The sequence below is a fragment of the Haemaphysalis longicornis genome, unplaced genomic scaffold (assembly GCF_048455015.1).
Source record: "Haemaphysalis longicornis isolate Haplotype H1 unplaced genomic scaffold, Haemaphysalis longicornis Haplotype H1 scaffold_6, whole genome shotgun sequence".
Taxonomy (NCBI): Eukaryota; Metazoa; Arthropoda; class Arachnida; order Ixodida; family Ixodidae; genus Haemaphysalis; species Haemaphysalis longicornis.
In genome coordinates, this window is record NW_027526407.1 from 23,092,749 (window position 1) to 23,106,874 (window position 14,126).

General features: G+C 41.6%; 1 protein-coding gene across 4 annotated transcripts in view; it reads right to left on the minus strand.

The window, feature by feature from the left end:
• Positions 1–14,126, minus strand: part of Sd (TEA domain transcription factor 1 homolog scalloped) — a 58,242-nt gene that overhangs the window by 7,867 nt on the left and 36,249 nt on the right. For all 4 annotated transcript variants that reach the window (XM_077673699.1, XM_077673698.1, XM_077673697.1 and 1 more), the window contains exons 6-9: positions 13,387–13,449; positions 7,351–7,517; positions 4,924–5,005; positions 2,377–2,529 (exon numbers count right to left, since the gene is read on the minus strand). In XM_077673699.1, the coding sequence (XP_077529825.1) occupies positions 2,377–2,529; positions 4,924–5,005; positions 7,351–7,517; positions 13,387–13,449 (465 nt within the window). The remainder of the gene's footprint in view (positions 1–2,376; positions 2,530–4,923; positions 5,006–7,350; positions 7,518–13,386; positions 13,450–14,126) is intronic.

A 14,126-nucleotide genomic window follows, 5' to 3' on the forward strand; every position in this document is an offset into this window, starting at 1 on the left:
CGTAGAGGCCGTATATTTTATCGTACAGCATGAAGTAATTTGTGATTACGTCTATGAGATCCCCATCGACCATGCAGTCGACCCATGCTGTTGACTAGGCCTCCTGTTTGAATTCTGCAACCAAATATTTACAAGTTAGGGCAGCCTCCATTAAACTATCATGCCAATTTTTCCGCCGCTTTTGTGCTTCTGACAGCACCTCTGTTAATTTAAAAACAAAAGAGGTTCTGGCTTTATTGCAGGCAGCTGGAGTATGCTTTTTGGTTGTATTTGTTTAAGTTCTAGACCACAGGGGACAAATCGGCGTGATAGTATTGCTATCTTCACTGCCTCTTTGTTTAACCGATGAGCGGGCAATGCAAGCCATCCCTCTGCTGTTTATCCTTGATGGTTGCCATGGGCTTCTGAAGGAGTGCCCCATTGTGTTTCCTAACTGTGGTACTATAGAAAGCTGCCCTTACATGGCGTAATGCTGGCTCACCCACGGCAACTTTAGTCTGAGCCTTTCTCCCACAACATAAAGTTCCCGCTCGCCATGTCCTTCTAAAGAAGTTCCTCATCGTGATCTGCGAGTGCAGTTCTGTTATGTTTTCACGTCTATCGTTCATGCTGGCAAAGTGCTCGCTTTGTAGTTACAAGTCGCTGTCTAGTCGTTGCCTATGATTGCAGTTCAGTAACTCTAGCGCAAGTCGCTCTTCAACAAGTATCGTGCTTGCTTCGGATTCCCGAAGTATTACCTCCTAGTGGCTCGGCAAGTAGACTGCTATGCATGGGCATTCTTCAGGTCATAAAAAGAAAATGTCGCAACTACCAAACATGTAGAACAGCTTCATTTTTAGCACAAAAGCCTGTGAAAAATCTCGGCTTATTAAAAAAATTTAATTTTACGATATTCAATCCAATACTCCGGTTATTTTTTCTAACTCAATTTGATGTTCAATTCAAAAGCTACTACTTGGATTCGCACACTCCTATATGTATGTACACATGGCTTTTGCTATGTCCCTTCAACAAACTACTCATGTGCAATTATGCTAACCTACAGGTATGTACGTGCTATATCTTTCTCTGTACTTATCTTTTGTACATATACTACCTTACTCAGATGAAGACAAGTCTACTTGCTGAAACGTAATTAAACTTCATTCGACGGGAAAAAGCTGCCGCTGTACATAATTTTTAAGAGGAAGACTTTTCCAGCTGGGGTAGTTTTTTCAAGCCAGTCCATGAGAATGGTTGGATGAGTGGTGCTTTCATCGAAGATTGGGTCAAGACTGTTTGGCTGCGCCATGCCGGTGCTCTGCTGTTTAAAGAGTCACTCCTGGTTCTGGACTCCTACCGCAGCCACTTGACAGATGCTGTTAAGTCCGTCCTTTTGGAGGGCGGTACGGACATTGCGGAAATACCCGGCGGTATGGCAAGCCAGCTACAACCGCTTGACATGGCCATCAACAATTCCATTTAAGGACAGGCTGCAGAAGCATTACAACGACTGGCTGATGCTGCAAGATCACCAACTGGCACCGACCGGGCGCATCAAGCGTGCTTCACTCAGCCAACTGGCGAGCTGGGTTGCCGCGGCATGGGCCGAAATTCCGGCCGAGGTAATGTGCCGGCCTTTCATAAGTGCAGCATTTCGAATGCTCTACATGGAAGCGAGGACAGTGCGCTGTGGGAAGAGGACAGCGACAAAGAGGACAGCGATGTCGACGACGACGAGTGGGCATTGAACTTGTTACAACAAGTGCCGCAAGCGTAATAAAGAGCATGTTCTAGTTTCAGTTCAGTGCCTTTTTTAATTTGGCGTACATTCGACGTAAGCTTTTTTTTATTAATTTCTGACCTTCTGACTTTCGGGGGTTGGCCTAGAAGCGAGGCCGACCTATATTCAAGTAAATATGGTAGAAACTTTTCAAGCACACCTTCGATATTTCACTGCATATCACCGGAGCAGTACGGAAAAGCCTGTCACCGCTAGTGGCGAACGCCACGGCGTGTTTTCGAACTCCGAAATATTTTGAGAATTTATTTGAAATTTTTAAATAGTGCTACTATTCGATTCGAGGTCGAATCAAATGCTGCATTATCCACTTCGATATTTGACAGTTTCACATATTTGCACACCCCTTCCCACAATCACAGTAACGTGTTTTTATAACTTTACCACTATAGAACTAAAACATTGTAACAGTAAAAATCAGATCGAAAACTCTTCTGAGAACTCTTCGCAGAAAAAACTCTTTGCAGCCCAATTCCCCACCATACTAGCATAGATATGTGACAGATAACACAAACATCTTTTAGGTAGGTGTTATGACTACTTTGATGGAACGGGGAAATCATTTCAGCTAATTTTGCTCACTTCATAGTTCTCACCTGTAGTATTGTGAAGTTTTCGAGGACACTGTTCATCATGTACTTCTCAGGCAAATGCTTCAACTTGTGGATGAAGTTGATCATGTATTCACACATTGGTGATCGATGAATTCTATACACAAAGCGGCCATTCTCAAACCTCGCATACTCGGTCTGCAAGAGAAAAAAAAAGAGTACAAAAAGGAATGAATGATCAGCTCAAAGATTCAAGTGGCTAAACTCTGAACAAACTGCCTAGCTTGGAAGGAGGAAGGATCACAAACTGAGTGAGTTGGTACTAGTTCATTGTAAAAAAACTGTGCAGAAACACACACATAACAGAAGAAGAAGCGTACGACACAGGCACAAATTATCAACTACGTTTTATTGAAATCCAACAGAATATATTGTTTATTCAGTTTCATTTTTGCGGTTTCCATGCTCTGTATATATATTCTGTTTGATTTCAATAAAATGTAGTTGATAATCTGCGCCTGTGTCGTATGTTTCATATTCTGTTGTCTGTGTGTTTCTGCGTAGTTTTTTACAAAGTGCATAGCTTTGCGAATACTCAAAGGTAATGTTCGCACAGCCGTAACTCCATGTTTCAAATCAGCCTGCGAAGAAACAAACAGTGGCAGCTTCAACGTAACCTATGGAAAAATAATTGCAAGTTTTCGGAAGGTGGTTGCAATTGGATATCTTGCCAGCTCATTAAAAGTTTTTCATTAAAGGATGTCATCTTCTGCAGCACACTCATGAAAAAAAAAGGTGTCCCGGTACAATTGTAGCAGAAATAGGTTGCTATATAGCACATTTCTTGAGCTTTACCCTATCCACCGCTGCGTTACTCCTTCCAAGTTACCAGCCAAATCAACTAGTTCAACAACAAGCATTTAGGTATTACCGTCCCGCTATGACAAATCTATTGATGAGATGAATGCCTTAACAAGATTATGCTGTACAGTTTTGAAACGGTAAGTAGTGCGAAGGGCAGTGGTGGGCTGAATGAGAGCTTGAAATTTCCTAATGTTTGTTTCAGTGATTTTGCCACATTTTACACAAGAGCTAACCACAAAGGTAAAGCAGGTGTTCAATTATAACACATAAAGCATCTTTCATGCTTCCGGTAGCTGACCCAGAAATGTCGGTCACTGGAAACAATGTAATGACATTTCAGAAAAAAAAAACTAGGGGCATCTAAGCTTTCTCTTATGATGTGAGAATGAGTGAGCATCCATTCTCGCCGAATTACATTGCTGAGTGTAGCATCAGCTACTTTTGTGCTGCTGAGTTTAGTTTTTGCTGAGTGTACGATGCTCAAAACATGAAAAACCAACCTGGGACATTTAGGGATTTTTTTTTTAAATAATGTTTATAAACAACAACAAACAGGCCACATTTAGTTCCGTCACGCTTTTTCTTTTTTGCCTTTTCCCGCTTCTCTGCGTAACTATAACCCAGAGCTTTAGCCAATTGCTCTCGTTGGCCTACATTCAACTTTCGCATTGGTAAACTTAAGTCGGAATTTAATGACCTGCCAAGCTACAACAAACTTATTGTGCATTAAGCTACAAGCACCAGCTGACAAAATTAGGCCTCAAAGCTTAACTTTAGGCCTAACGTCAGGCCGTCAAACCGGCGCATACGCGCATTTGCGGCCAATGAATACACGCATTTATGGTAACCCGATTTGCTGTGACCAATGAGAATTTTGCCCCACACTCTCATTACGCAAATTTAAAAACAGTGTTCATTTCTAATTGAGTGCAGTAATGCTTGAGCGATGCTCGCACATTATACAGATGCAATTGACTGTACTGGCTAACGACTATCCAACTGGCCACAAAGGAAGATTTGGGATTGCAAAAGGAATAGCCTACTGTCTATAAAAAAACATAATTTTTGCTTCAAAAAGAACTGTCGCTGTTAACGTTCAAGTATGGCAAGAATCCTGACCTATTAACCATATTTTCGCGCGTATAACCCGCGACAAAAATGCGAAAATTTCGGTGGCAAAGTAGGGTGCGGATAATACACGGAATTTTTCCGCTAGTGGAGCTTCACGGAAATGCGTGTTGTGTCGTGAAGCTTCACTGCGAGTTGTGCCGTGAAGAAAACTTCATGTACAACAGTGAGGACTGTGGCTCAAGTGATAGCTCTAGCGAGAGCAGTGACACTGAGCAAATTGTGACTTTCGCCTTGCCGTCTGTGTATTCTACTTGCTAAATATATGCTTTTGATGTGTACATAGCATGTGATGTGTTGCTTATAAAGCAGTGGCTTTGGTGCAGCCTTTCCTGTATAAAATGTGCAAGCAATATGCAAGGGGTTTTTTTTCTTTTTTTTTTTCCAGCGGGCTGAAAGTGGGGGTGCGGATTATTTGCAGAGGCGGGTTATACGAACGAAAATGCGGTATTTTAGTAGCGAAGCTTCCTTTGAATCTATACCATGATATATATTTTACTGCAGTATACACTGCCTCTGTGAAATGCAGTGTGAAAACATTAGCTGTGCAGGGAAAAAAAAATCGATTATTCAGAAGGAAGAAATAATTGCCGTACGTACCTCAACTTTCTCAACAACCTGCTTCCCAAAGGAGCACACCTTTGTGGAGCAAGTTATCGTCATGTTGTCATTACTTTCATATCTGCAAAACAAGAAAGCAGCATCCATGAGAACTGGCAACTATGACTGCTGCCACAACTGTAGTGCTGTAATGGTTAGCCTTTGGAGATCAGAGTGATGAAGAGGTTTTCTCCTTCTTTCATACATTCAATGTTCTATTTCATTCTTTTACTTATCAAGAAGCATCTGTCACAATTTTTGGTAACTCTCAGTTTAATAAATTTTTCAAGTCTGCTAGCACTAAGAGATGAAGCCGGGTAGAATGTAGGCCAAAAAAAAATGTATCCGCAGGGCAATATTATGCTGTTGGGAGGTACTGGTAAATGGTTCATTAACAAAACGCAAGACAAATAGTTTGTGCAGTGTAATTCTTTCCATGGCGACATGTGGAGATTTCAAGCCCTGAATGACTCGCAAATCTCTCACGTTCTCAGAAGCATTCAAAGCCCTCAAATCCTTGAAAATTTCCTAGCCATTCAAACGTTCTAAAATCTTTCCAAATTATTTTTGCTTAGATGCATTGGCCCGGCCTTAACCTTTGCCTTGCAATGAGTGGAGTTACTTTGTTGGTACAATAACACATCCAAATAGCTCCTGCTGTAGCAATAGGCGTGGAAGAATGAAAAGCTATCAACAGCAAGTTTCACAAGAACACCGAACTTGATGCTTGGTGTTGCCTGATCCATTTTACCATGCTAATGGAGTGAGTGATTTCACTGCGTGTTAATGCCATTTAACTGCTGCAAAACGTTAAAATCCAAAAACTGAACCACAACAGTGGCTCAGTGGCCAGGCCGCATTTTCACTGCATGATATCAAGCACATTTTGCCATTTGCTGCTCAGTAGCTCTTGGGGGTTGTCTTTCTACAACTAAACTTTGCGTTCATAAAGAATCAAGAAGCGCTGTTTGAATTTGAGCTGCTGTTTTTTTTAATGTAATTGAAGAGAGCTCAGTGCAGCAACAATTTATTTTAATGCGCAGCTTAAGAGCCTCGCGTCACAGAAAAGTTGGAATTAGCATTGAACGTGAGCAAAAAAATCCGTGCGAGCAAAAAATCCGGCAGCACATCTAGCGACACCACTCTGCAAAGTTTGCATGCGATGGAAATAGAGCTTAACACCACTATCGTGTTCCATGCTTGAAAATGGAGCTCATGCTTCCTCTAAATTTTTATCTAGAAATGTTTTTGTAGGGTTCAGTGGTGTTTAAAAACTAGAGACATCTCCCAATAAAAATGAAAAGGATCCGAGTTGGATCATGAATGCTTTTAATTTTTATTTATTGGTTTTTTGTTACTAAAACACAAATAAAAATGAATTCTCGTAGCTGCAAATGTAGGAAAACCCCATGACTTTGTTCAGTAGAGAAAAAAACCTACATCCAATGGCTGACACAACAAAGCTCGTATTTATTTAGTAGCCAAATGCACTTTTTGTGCATTAACATACTGCGAATAGACTTTAAAATAGCAATCAAGCTAGCTACGTCTGTTTCCAGCTTAGAGTCCAATACGTAGGCATGCATAGTTAATTGAATAGAGAAGGTGGTTACTGCCCAACAAGCCCTAATATATGATTACAAAGACAGTTCAGAAAGTTTGCATTGCAGGAACGGTCGCATCAACTTTTTACGTAATAATGTACTGCTTCTACAGACTTGAAAAGGGTAATTAAACCAGTTACATCTCTTTCCAATCCAACAATTGACATACCATGCATGGATGTGCATACTAGGCATTTTGGGTAAACAAATGTGGTTACTGATTGATTGATTGATTGTGGGGTTTAACGCGCCGACGCAACGCAGGCGATGAGGCGCGCCGTAGTGGAGGGCTCCGGATTAATTTTGACCACCTGGGGATCTTTATCGTGCACCGAAATCTCGTACACACGGGCGTTTTTGCTTTTCGCCTCCATCAGAAAAGCAGCCGCCGCGGCCGGGAATCGAACCCGCAACCTTGTGCTCAGCAGCGCAACGCCTTAGCCACTGAGCCACCGCGGCGGGTAAATGTGGTTACTGGTTGGAGGACTCAAGTATGTGACTATGAAGACATGGTTCAGAAAGCTTGCATTAAAATACCAGTCACATCCACATTTTAGACAATAACGCAGTGGGAGTACAGACTTGAAAACCGTAATCAAAGCAGTTAGGTTTGTTTGCAGTTTAAAAAGTCATGCACAATGTGTGGCTTTGCATAGGTATTTGATTAAGCAAATGTGATTACCGTCTGACAACCTCAGGTACTTTGTTTCGAAAGTCGAAAACACGTCCACTCTACCAACAACACTCGTGTGAACGTCGGGTGCTCGATGAGGAGCGAAAGAGGAAGCCGGCAGCAGAGGAGCGAAAGGCGGCCACCACTCACTGACTAGTGACGCCGTAGAAGACGCCAGCTTCGTCCTGCATGCTGGTGTTGAGGTCGGCCCAGAACTTGACCAGGAAGAAGGCGTCCTGGGGACCCTTGTCATACAGCTCCTTAAGGCCCCCCTTCTTCTCGGGGAACTTGTCGTAGATCTGCCGGATGTCCACCGCCTGCGGCCAAAGGAGAAGAGAAGCGGTGTTGGAACTCTCCCCAAGAAAGTTGCCGAGGGCATCAGAAGAGTAAAAGTGAAACTTCCTAAAGAAAACGAGAAACCAAGGAGGAAGATTACCTCCTTAGAATGTTGCGTGTAACTCGTATTTTTTCCTTCTCAATCACCAATAGCATGTGCCATGTGTGTATATGGGTCTGGGATGTCTTAATTTACACCAGATGTGTCTAGCAAGGGCCTTGTCATTTCAAGCCACTAACCTGAAGGATGCGTGTCCTGTGAAATTTTGTGAGCACGGTTCTTTGGAAGTGACCAGGTGCTTTTTTTTTAAACATTTCTGCCCCCATTTATGACCAAATTTATTTTCATGCCGCAACAAATTTTCCTTGCCTGACTGTAGGAGAAATGGCGCAAGGAGGGTAAAGGCGAGAAAGTGGGACTGAAATTCGTTTTTGGGCCTCTTGGCGTTGCTACAAGCTATAAGGCTTGTGTGAAAAACCCTGCAGTTACGCCTCCAGATGAGCTCTGACTTGTTATGATCAATTTTGATTTCAGAATGGGCTGAGCATGTCCTCGATGCCCAAAACTCGTGAGCTGGTAAATCACTTTGTTTTTGAAGTGCGCACTAAAAGTGTCTGTAGGCACGCAAGTATGCACAAACACTTCAAAACAGGTAGGGTGCTTTAAAAGGCATTTCGCATTTAAAAGGGTTCTTTAAAATCATTTAAAAGGCATTTCACAAATGCTGAAATAATAAAACTTACTGATGCCTGCGAAAGAAGAACAAGGGAAACACCAAAGCAAACCACTCATTACCAGAAATCCATGCTACAAACATTTACCACCATTCACCACCATCATGGTTCAGTGAACATGCATGCATCCTAAACAAGAATTATCAGGACTTTCTATCCTTTTGAGATGCATGGCTCTTTAGCATTAGTAAAAAAAAAATTGCATTGTTTTGTATGAATGGCAACCTCAACTAATGCAAAAAGAAGGCCCCCCTCATCAGCTCAACATTTAGTTTTAATTGCAAGCAAGATCTCTGAGAGGGGGCCGCCTGGAAACAAAATGTGTCTCTCATACAAGTTGTGTTTGCAAAAGGTGCAGGTGTATCAAATTTATTAAAACTGCAAGTGGTGTATGAATGACAAAAACTGACAGTGAATAGGATCAACTATTTTTACACATGCATATCTTCACTTCAATGTGCATTGAACTTGTGAGCATGGCTCTGGCTACAAAAAAAACAGTGTCAAATAAAACATCTTGCAAAAAAACCTTTAGCGCTTAGTAACTCGCAATGCTGTAATGGGGCAGACGATTGGGCTATGGCACTTTCACAGCCCAAAGCCAGTTAATCAGTGTTTCTACACTTTAGCGTGTCGCGCAATCCCCTGCTGTCCCTAGTGTACATGCACAATGCACAATAAAGTGCATTGTATTATTATGTGCACTTCATTCGAACTTGCAGTGACCAAGGCACATGTGGAGGTGAAGTTATCTACGCTCCAAGTTCGTATGTATCGGGCATTGTGCAAGTGCAGAACTGTGCCTTTAAATTCCCCACTAAATCCTCCTCCTTCGCCCCTAAATCACATCGACAAACAACCAAGCCAACCCACACACAACAGACCGACCACAATCACGACTGAGAAGCAAGCTGAGCCTTCCTGCACCAGCGAATATAAGTACTGTAATTCACAACAAACTGGAGTTGTCCTGTTTGCCCTCTGTTATGATTGCCTCGGTGTGTGCTTCACACTACCACCCAACCTGTAGAATATTAATTAAAACGTGGTTACGTTCACTCAGTTCTCTCTCTCTCTCTGTTTCAACTCACTTTCTGCCACATTTTTTTTCTTCTACACTGCTCACTTGCCATATTTGGTGCTATGACTATAGAGTTCAATTACAGAGCTTGAGGTCTCGGGTTTAATTCCTGCTTGCGGTAGCCACATGACGAAAAGTATTAAATTGCTTGCATGTGAGAACTCAAATTTTTACACCTTGGTTTCCCCACGCATATGTCATAAAATCAACTGGGAGAGCTAAGAGATCTCAGTAGATTAGAAAATAGGCGCATAACTCTGGCATTCAGGACTTTGCACACCTGCGTGCTGATGCACCAGTGATTGATGAAAAAGTGCTACCAAAAATTTCAAATAAAAGGTGAAGGCAAGATGGCAAAGTACATAGTGTAACAAGAAACTTGATGGACTTTGTCCGGGAAAAAGGAATTTAACAAACACAGTTTGAATGTAGGAGCATCTTTGACAATTTGCAATACCTCCAGTAACTGGAAGGGCGTACTCGTTAGGCCTTCTAGAAGCTGGTGTGACCCGATTTTTCAGAGCAAAGATAGCCAATTGGAATTAATTCTTAAGTGGTTACTCATTTGTGCCAGTATTTACAAAAGTTCTTGGTTTTTGCTTCTCAAAGCGTTTTTTCATGCATGTAGCACTCTGAGTCAGCAAACATAGCTCTTAGTTGCCCAGCACCTGCAGTGTGGAAATTTCCACATGGTGGCGTTCCTTGGATAGCTACAGTGTTGTGTGAAAAAGCCACCCCTAAACAAAACCTCAAAGTGGTGGAGTTCAAAAATGTATGGGTCATGCGGCAAACCTAACTTTCTCCTTCATTATCCCAAGTTTCCAAATATGTGAAAACTTCCACAAAATAAAAAAAACTGAAGTTGTTCCACTCAATGTGGAAGCTGACGGAAGTGCACAGAAAGTGATTTGCAATAATGGGCTGCAGCGCCGTTATCCGCTCACTGCTACCACCCAAAGCAACTCAAATTTCCCGCCTCCATAGTGCTCACGCGCCCCCTGCTTGAAACAGCGCCTGCGGAAGTTCTGTTCTTTTGGTGCTTGCTTTTCCTCCCACACGTGCAGGCATTGCACTACCACTTTATTCGCTTACTATCGCGAAGACCAACCCAACGAGTGTTCCTAACTAAATGAACGCGGCCGCTGCAGTTAATTACCATAATTTTGCGCCAAATGTACCTGCAGCTTTTTTTGCGCTAAACAACAGAGAGATGTATGACAAGCGCCAGTTTCAAACAGTTCATCAGTTCACTAGTTTCAAACAGTTATGACTAATTAAACTGCTTGGTTTTCGAAGCCTCTGTGGGACGCCCTACGATGGAACGCTGGGCTCTACGTGCATCTGTTATCTCATGGCACCGCCTGATTCTGGCAGTCGTTTGACATCGACCGTTACAGCAAGCTACGACAACAAGGAGAGCTCCTAAAGTGCTCTGCACTTAAAATACCCCATAAATGTGGGATATCAAATACCACCAACAGTAAAGGTGCACTGAGAATAAAATGGGTTAGCAAATGCCCTGTGCCAGGTATCTGTGCCAGGTATTTGTTCACCTCTAGTGCTTGGCCTTGGACATTTGCATGAGTTGCGTATAGTATTCACTTAGTTATTTATTTATTTTTCCAGCTCAAGGATTCCTAAATGGTGTGGTACAAGTCTGGATTACAAGCACATTGAAGAAGTTTCACATTTGTGCCACTATAAATAAACCTTCCTTGCTCTTTTTTTTTTTTGAAAAGCAGACTTGAAGTGAGATGGGTCGAGGTGATTTTCGTAAAAGTTGGTGCAAACAAACAATAATTGCAAAATGTAGTTGCAGAAATGCGTTGACAGAAAATGGCATCGGGATGGGCAGAGCAAGAAATGTATTCTATGAGCTGGTACTGGCGGTAAAGAATTTTAAAAATTTCCAGTAACAGATAAGCCAGTTAATCTGTGGTACACAGCAAGAGAGGAGTGAAAGAGTGAATTTAACTATTGTAAAGTAAGAACCATAGCAGTAATCAGAAAACGTCAACCTAGCCGCGTGGGTATGATCGGTTTCAAGAGTGTTCATTTCGTTAACTTCACGATGGTCACACGCACCAGATGGTCACAGATACCACTTTAACTCCATTTACACAATTTGCGAGAAAACATCAGTGTTTGTAACTATTTTGACAGAGTAAAGTGTTAGGGCTGCATACAGTGCAAATAATAAAAAAGAGTAGTAGCTGAATTTATTACTTCACAAAGGTGTTGAGGTCTGATTGGTTACGGGAAGTAAAAATTCGTACATTTCTAAACAATTTGGTGCTGATACAGCCCAACTGTTACTAGTATCACTTGACAGTAAATAACCACCATATGACACTAACGCAAAATTAGTGAACTGGCATCAACATTAAAAACATGAAGTTAATTTGACCTTATGCCTGTATAGTTTATAGGTGTTTTTGGTGCTTGAAACGTAATATAGACTTGCTATCAGCAGACAAATAATGCAGCCTTCCAGATTGAGTTGAATAAATGGCTGTTACAAACAGAAAGGGAAGATATTACCTTAAGGAACACCTGAAACTACACACAAGCACATGGCCTAAAAAACTTATTCCCCATTAAGAAAGCATGAATCCTGTTCAGCACTGATTAGCACAAGTCAAAAGAAGATCGTTTAACAAGATGAACATATGGGACGTCATTAAAAGTGTCTTTACAATTGATAAATGGTGGACCTATGTTGATAGTATTATTATGGCATGAGTGCAAGCCATGAAAAAAGCATGGTTTTTTCACGATCGCCATCAAAGGAAGCCATGTTAGCCTCTTTCAAAATGGTGAAAGAAAGCAACTTAAAAGAACCTAGTATGTTCTGTAATTTTGGGGAAGTACACGTGATATAAATTGGACAATATTTGTTGGGTGAACATTTGTTGCCTTTATTGTGAGCTGGAATGACCTTGCCAAATAGCCACTCATGCCAGACAGAACTATATGACATCTATGCAATCTAGAAGCTGTTGATTTAGCTTTTCATGTTATCGGCAAACCACAGAAAGAATTCGGAGAAACTGATTATTTTGTTAGCTTACAAAAGTGAGAAAAGAAAGAAAGAATTTTTTTGTTGTTTCCTAAACACTGTAGTCACTGCTTATGTATCGACATTTCGTCTTTCTTTTCATCCCATGCTCGCTTTTTGGCTCAAAACATACATCAGAGGCATGTGGTGATGTCTTGGCTTCGTTTGTTTTATATAATATGTTCTATTTTTCTTGCTCTTTACAGTCCCTTAGTATTCCATAGTTAGCTGTAGATGCAGTTCTATCGACCACACCTCCCATGACAATAGTAGAAGCCATGTTGAACAAACAGATAAAAAACTTAAAAGAGGCCACGAAGGCAAAATATGACTTTGACCAATTTGAAAGTAGGAGCCTTGGTGTTAAGGTTGGGTAAAAGGTTTTTGTGGTAAAAACAAGGTGTTAGTGTTTTGTTAGGAGAAAAAGAAGCCCCACTTGATGTGAGCCCTGCCCGACCTCTTTTCTTTGATGTATGCTATTAGTTGTAAATACTTTGTGTGAATAAATTACACATTTCTTTGGAGTAGACCGTCGTCTGCTACGTGCCATCAACCACGAGCCAATCATCTTTTCGTCATCATCAACCAATCCGATTGTCACGCCTTCGAATTTGAACTCTAAGGTAACTCGTCCAGCTCCACTCCAGCCGTGAAAGACTTTTTTTTACCGGAATAAACACAACGCATTCCAAAAACTTTCCAATTTCACACTGAAGTGGCGTATTAAGCGCAGGATGAACTTAATATTATGGGTCAGCATTAAGAACACAGTTACCTGTGTGTTAATTGCACGTTAGCATTTAATATACCGATTGTTTGAAGTTTGTGATAAGATTTGTATCGTTGTTATCAGGTCAAGGCAGTTTTTTTATTCAGCCAGACTTCTGTTTTGTCTTCATGACCCCTTTAATGTGTCGATTCACGTAAACCAGCTTCAGCTGTGTTGTTTCGAGTAAGCTTCTAGATGAGAACTCACCTCCAGAAGTGGATCTGTGTAGGTAGGTGGGCCACCGATGTGCACGAACAAGTGCTTGTTACACTGCAAAGGGTGCAAAACAGCACGGTTATACACCAAGGAATATTACTGCCGTATCACTGCCACAGAGGAATATTGCTTAAAACCAGCAATAATTCTAGAAAGGACAGGCCATACAGAGGGGTTTCCCCAGGAATCGAATCAAGCGGGGGGGAGGGGCGGGGTGTCTCAATAGCGGGGGACGGGGGAGGCTAGATAAACTACACAAACTGTTTCTTTTTTAGTCCACTAGTTAACTAATAGATGTCTGTTAACCGAATGCTCATCCCCGTGACGTATGTTGTTTCCTTTTTCTCTATATACACCTGGGAGGCAGGGTTTTCTACTTAATCTGAAACCAAAACACTTATTTTTTTAGAAATCCAGTTTTTACCAAAAAAACGTCTGATCATTTTTCAATGTGTAAAGACCTTTTCAGACCTCTTGGCAGGGAAAATGACGATATTTAAGCTTTTGAAACAATGGTTAGGGAGCACACGAATTAAGCAGCACTTATAAAGCGGGCCCCAACTGTCTTTTGAAGCTCACAATTGCACTCACAGCGGGCGCTCACCTGACGTCCACTGCTGCTAAAGCTATGAGACTTCATATTTTCAGAGAAATTTGGTCCCTGGTTGAAAGCAAAGCCCCTTAGGTAAAAGTATACAGGTGCGTATTTTCTGTTTCTGTCTCGCTTCAGA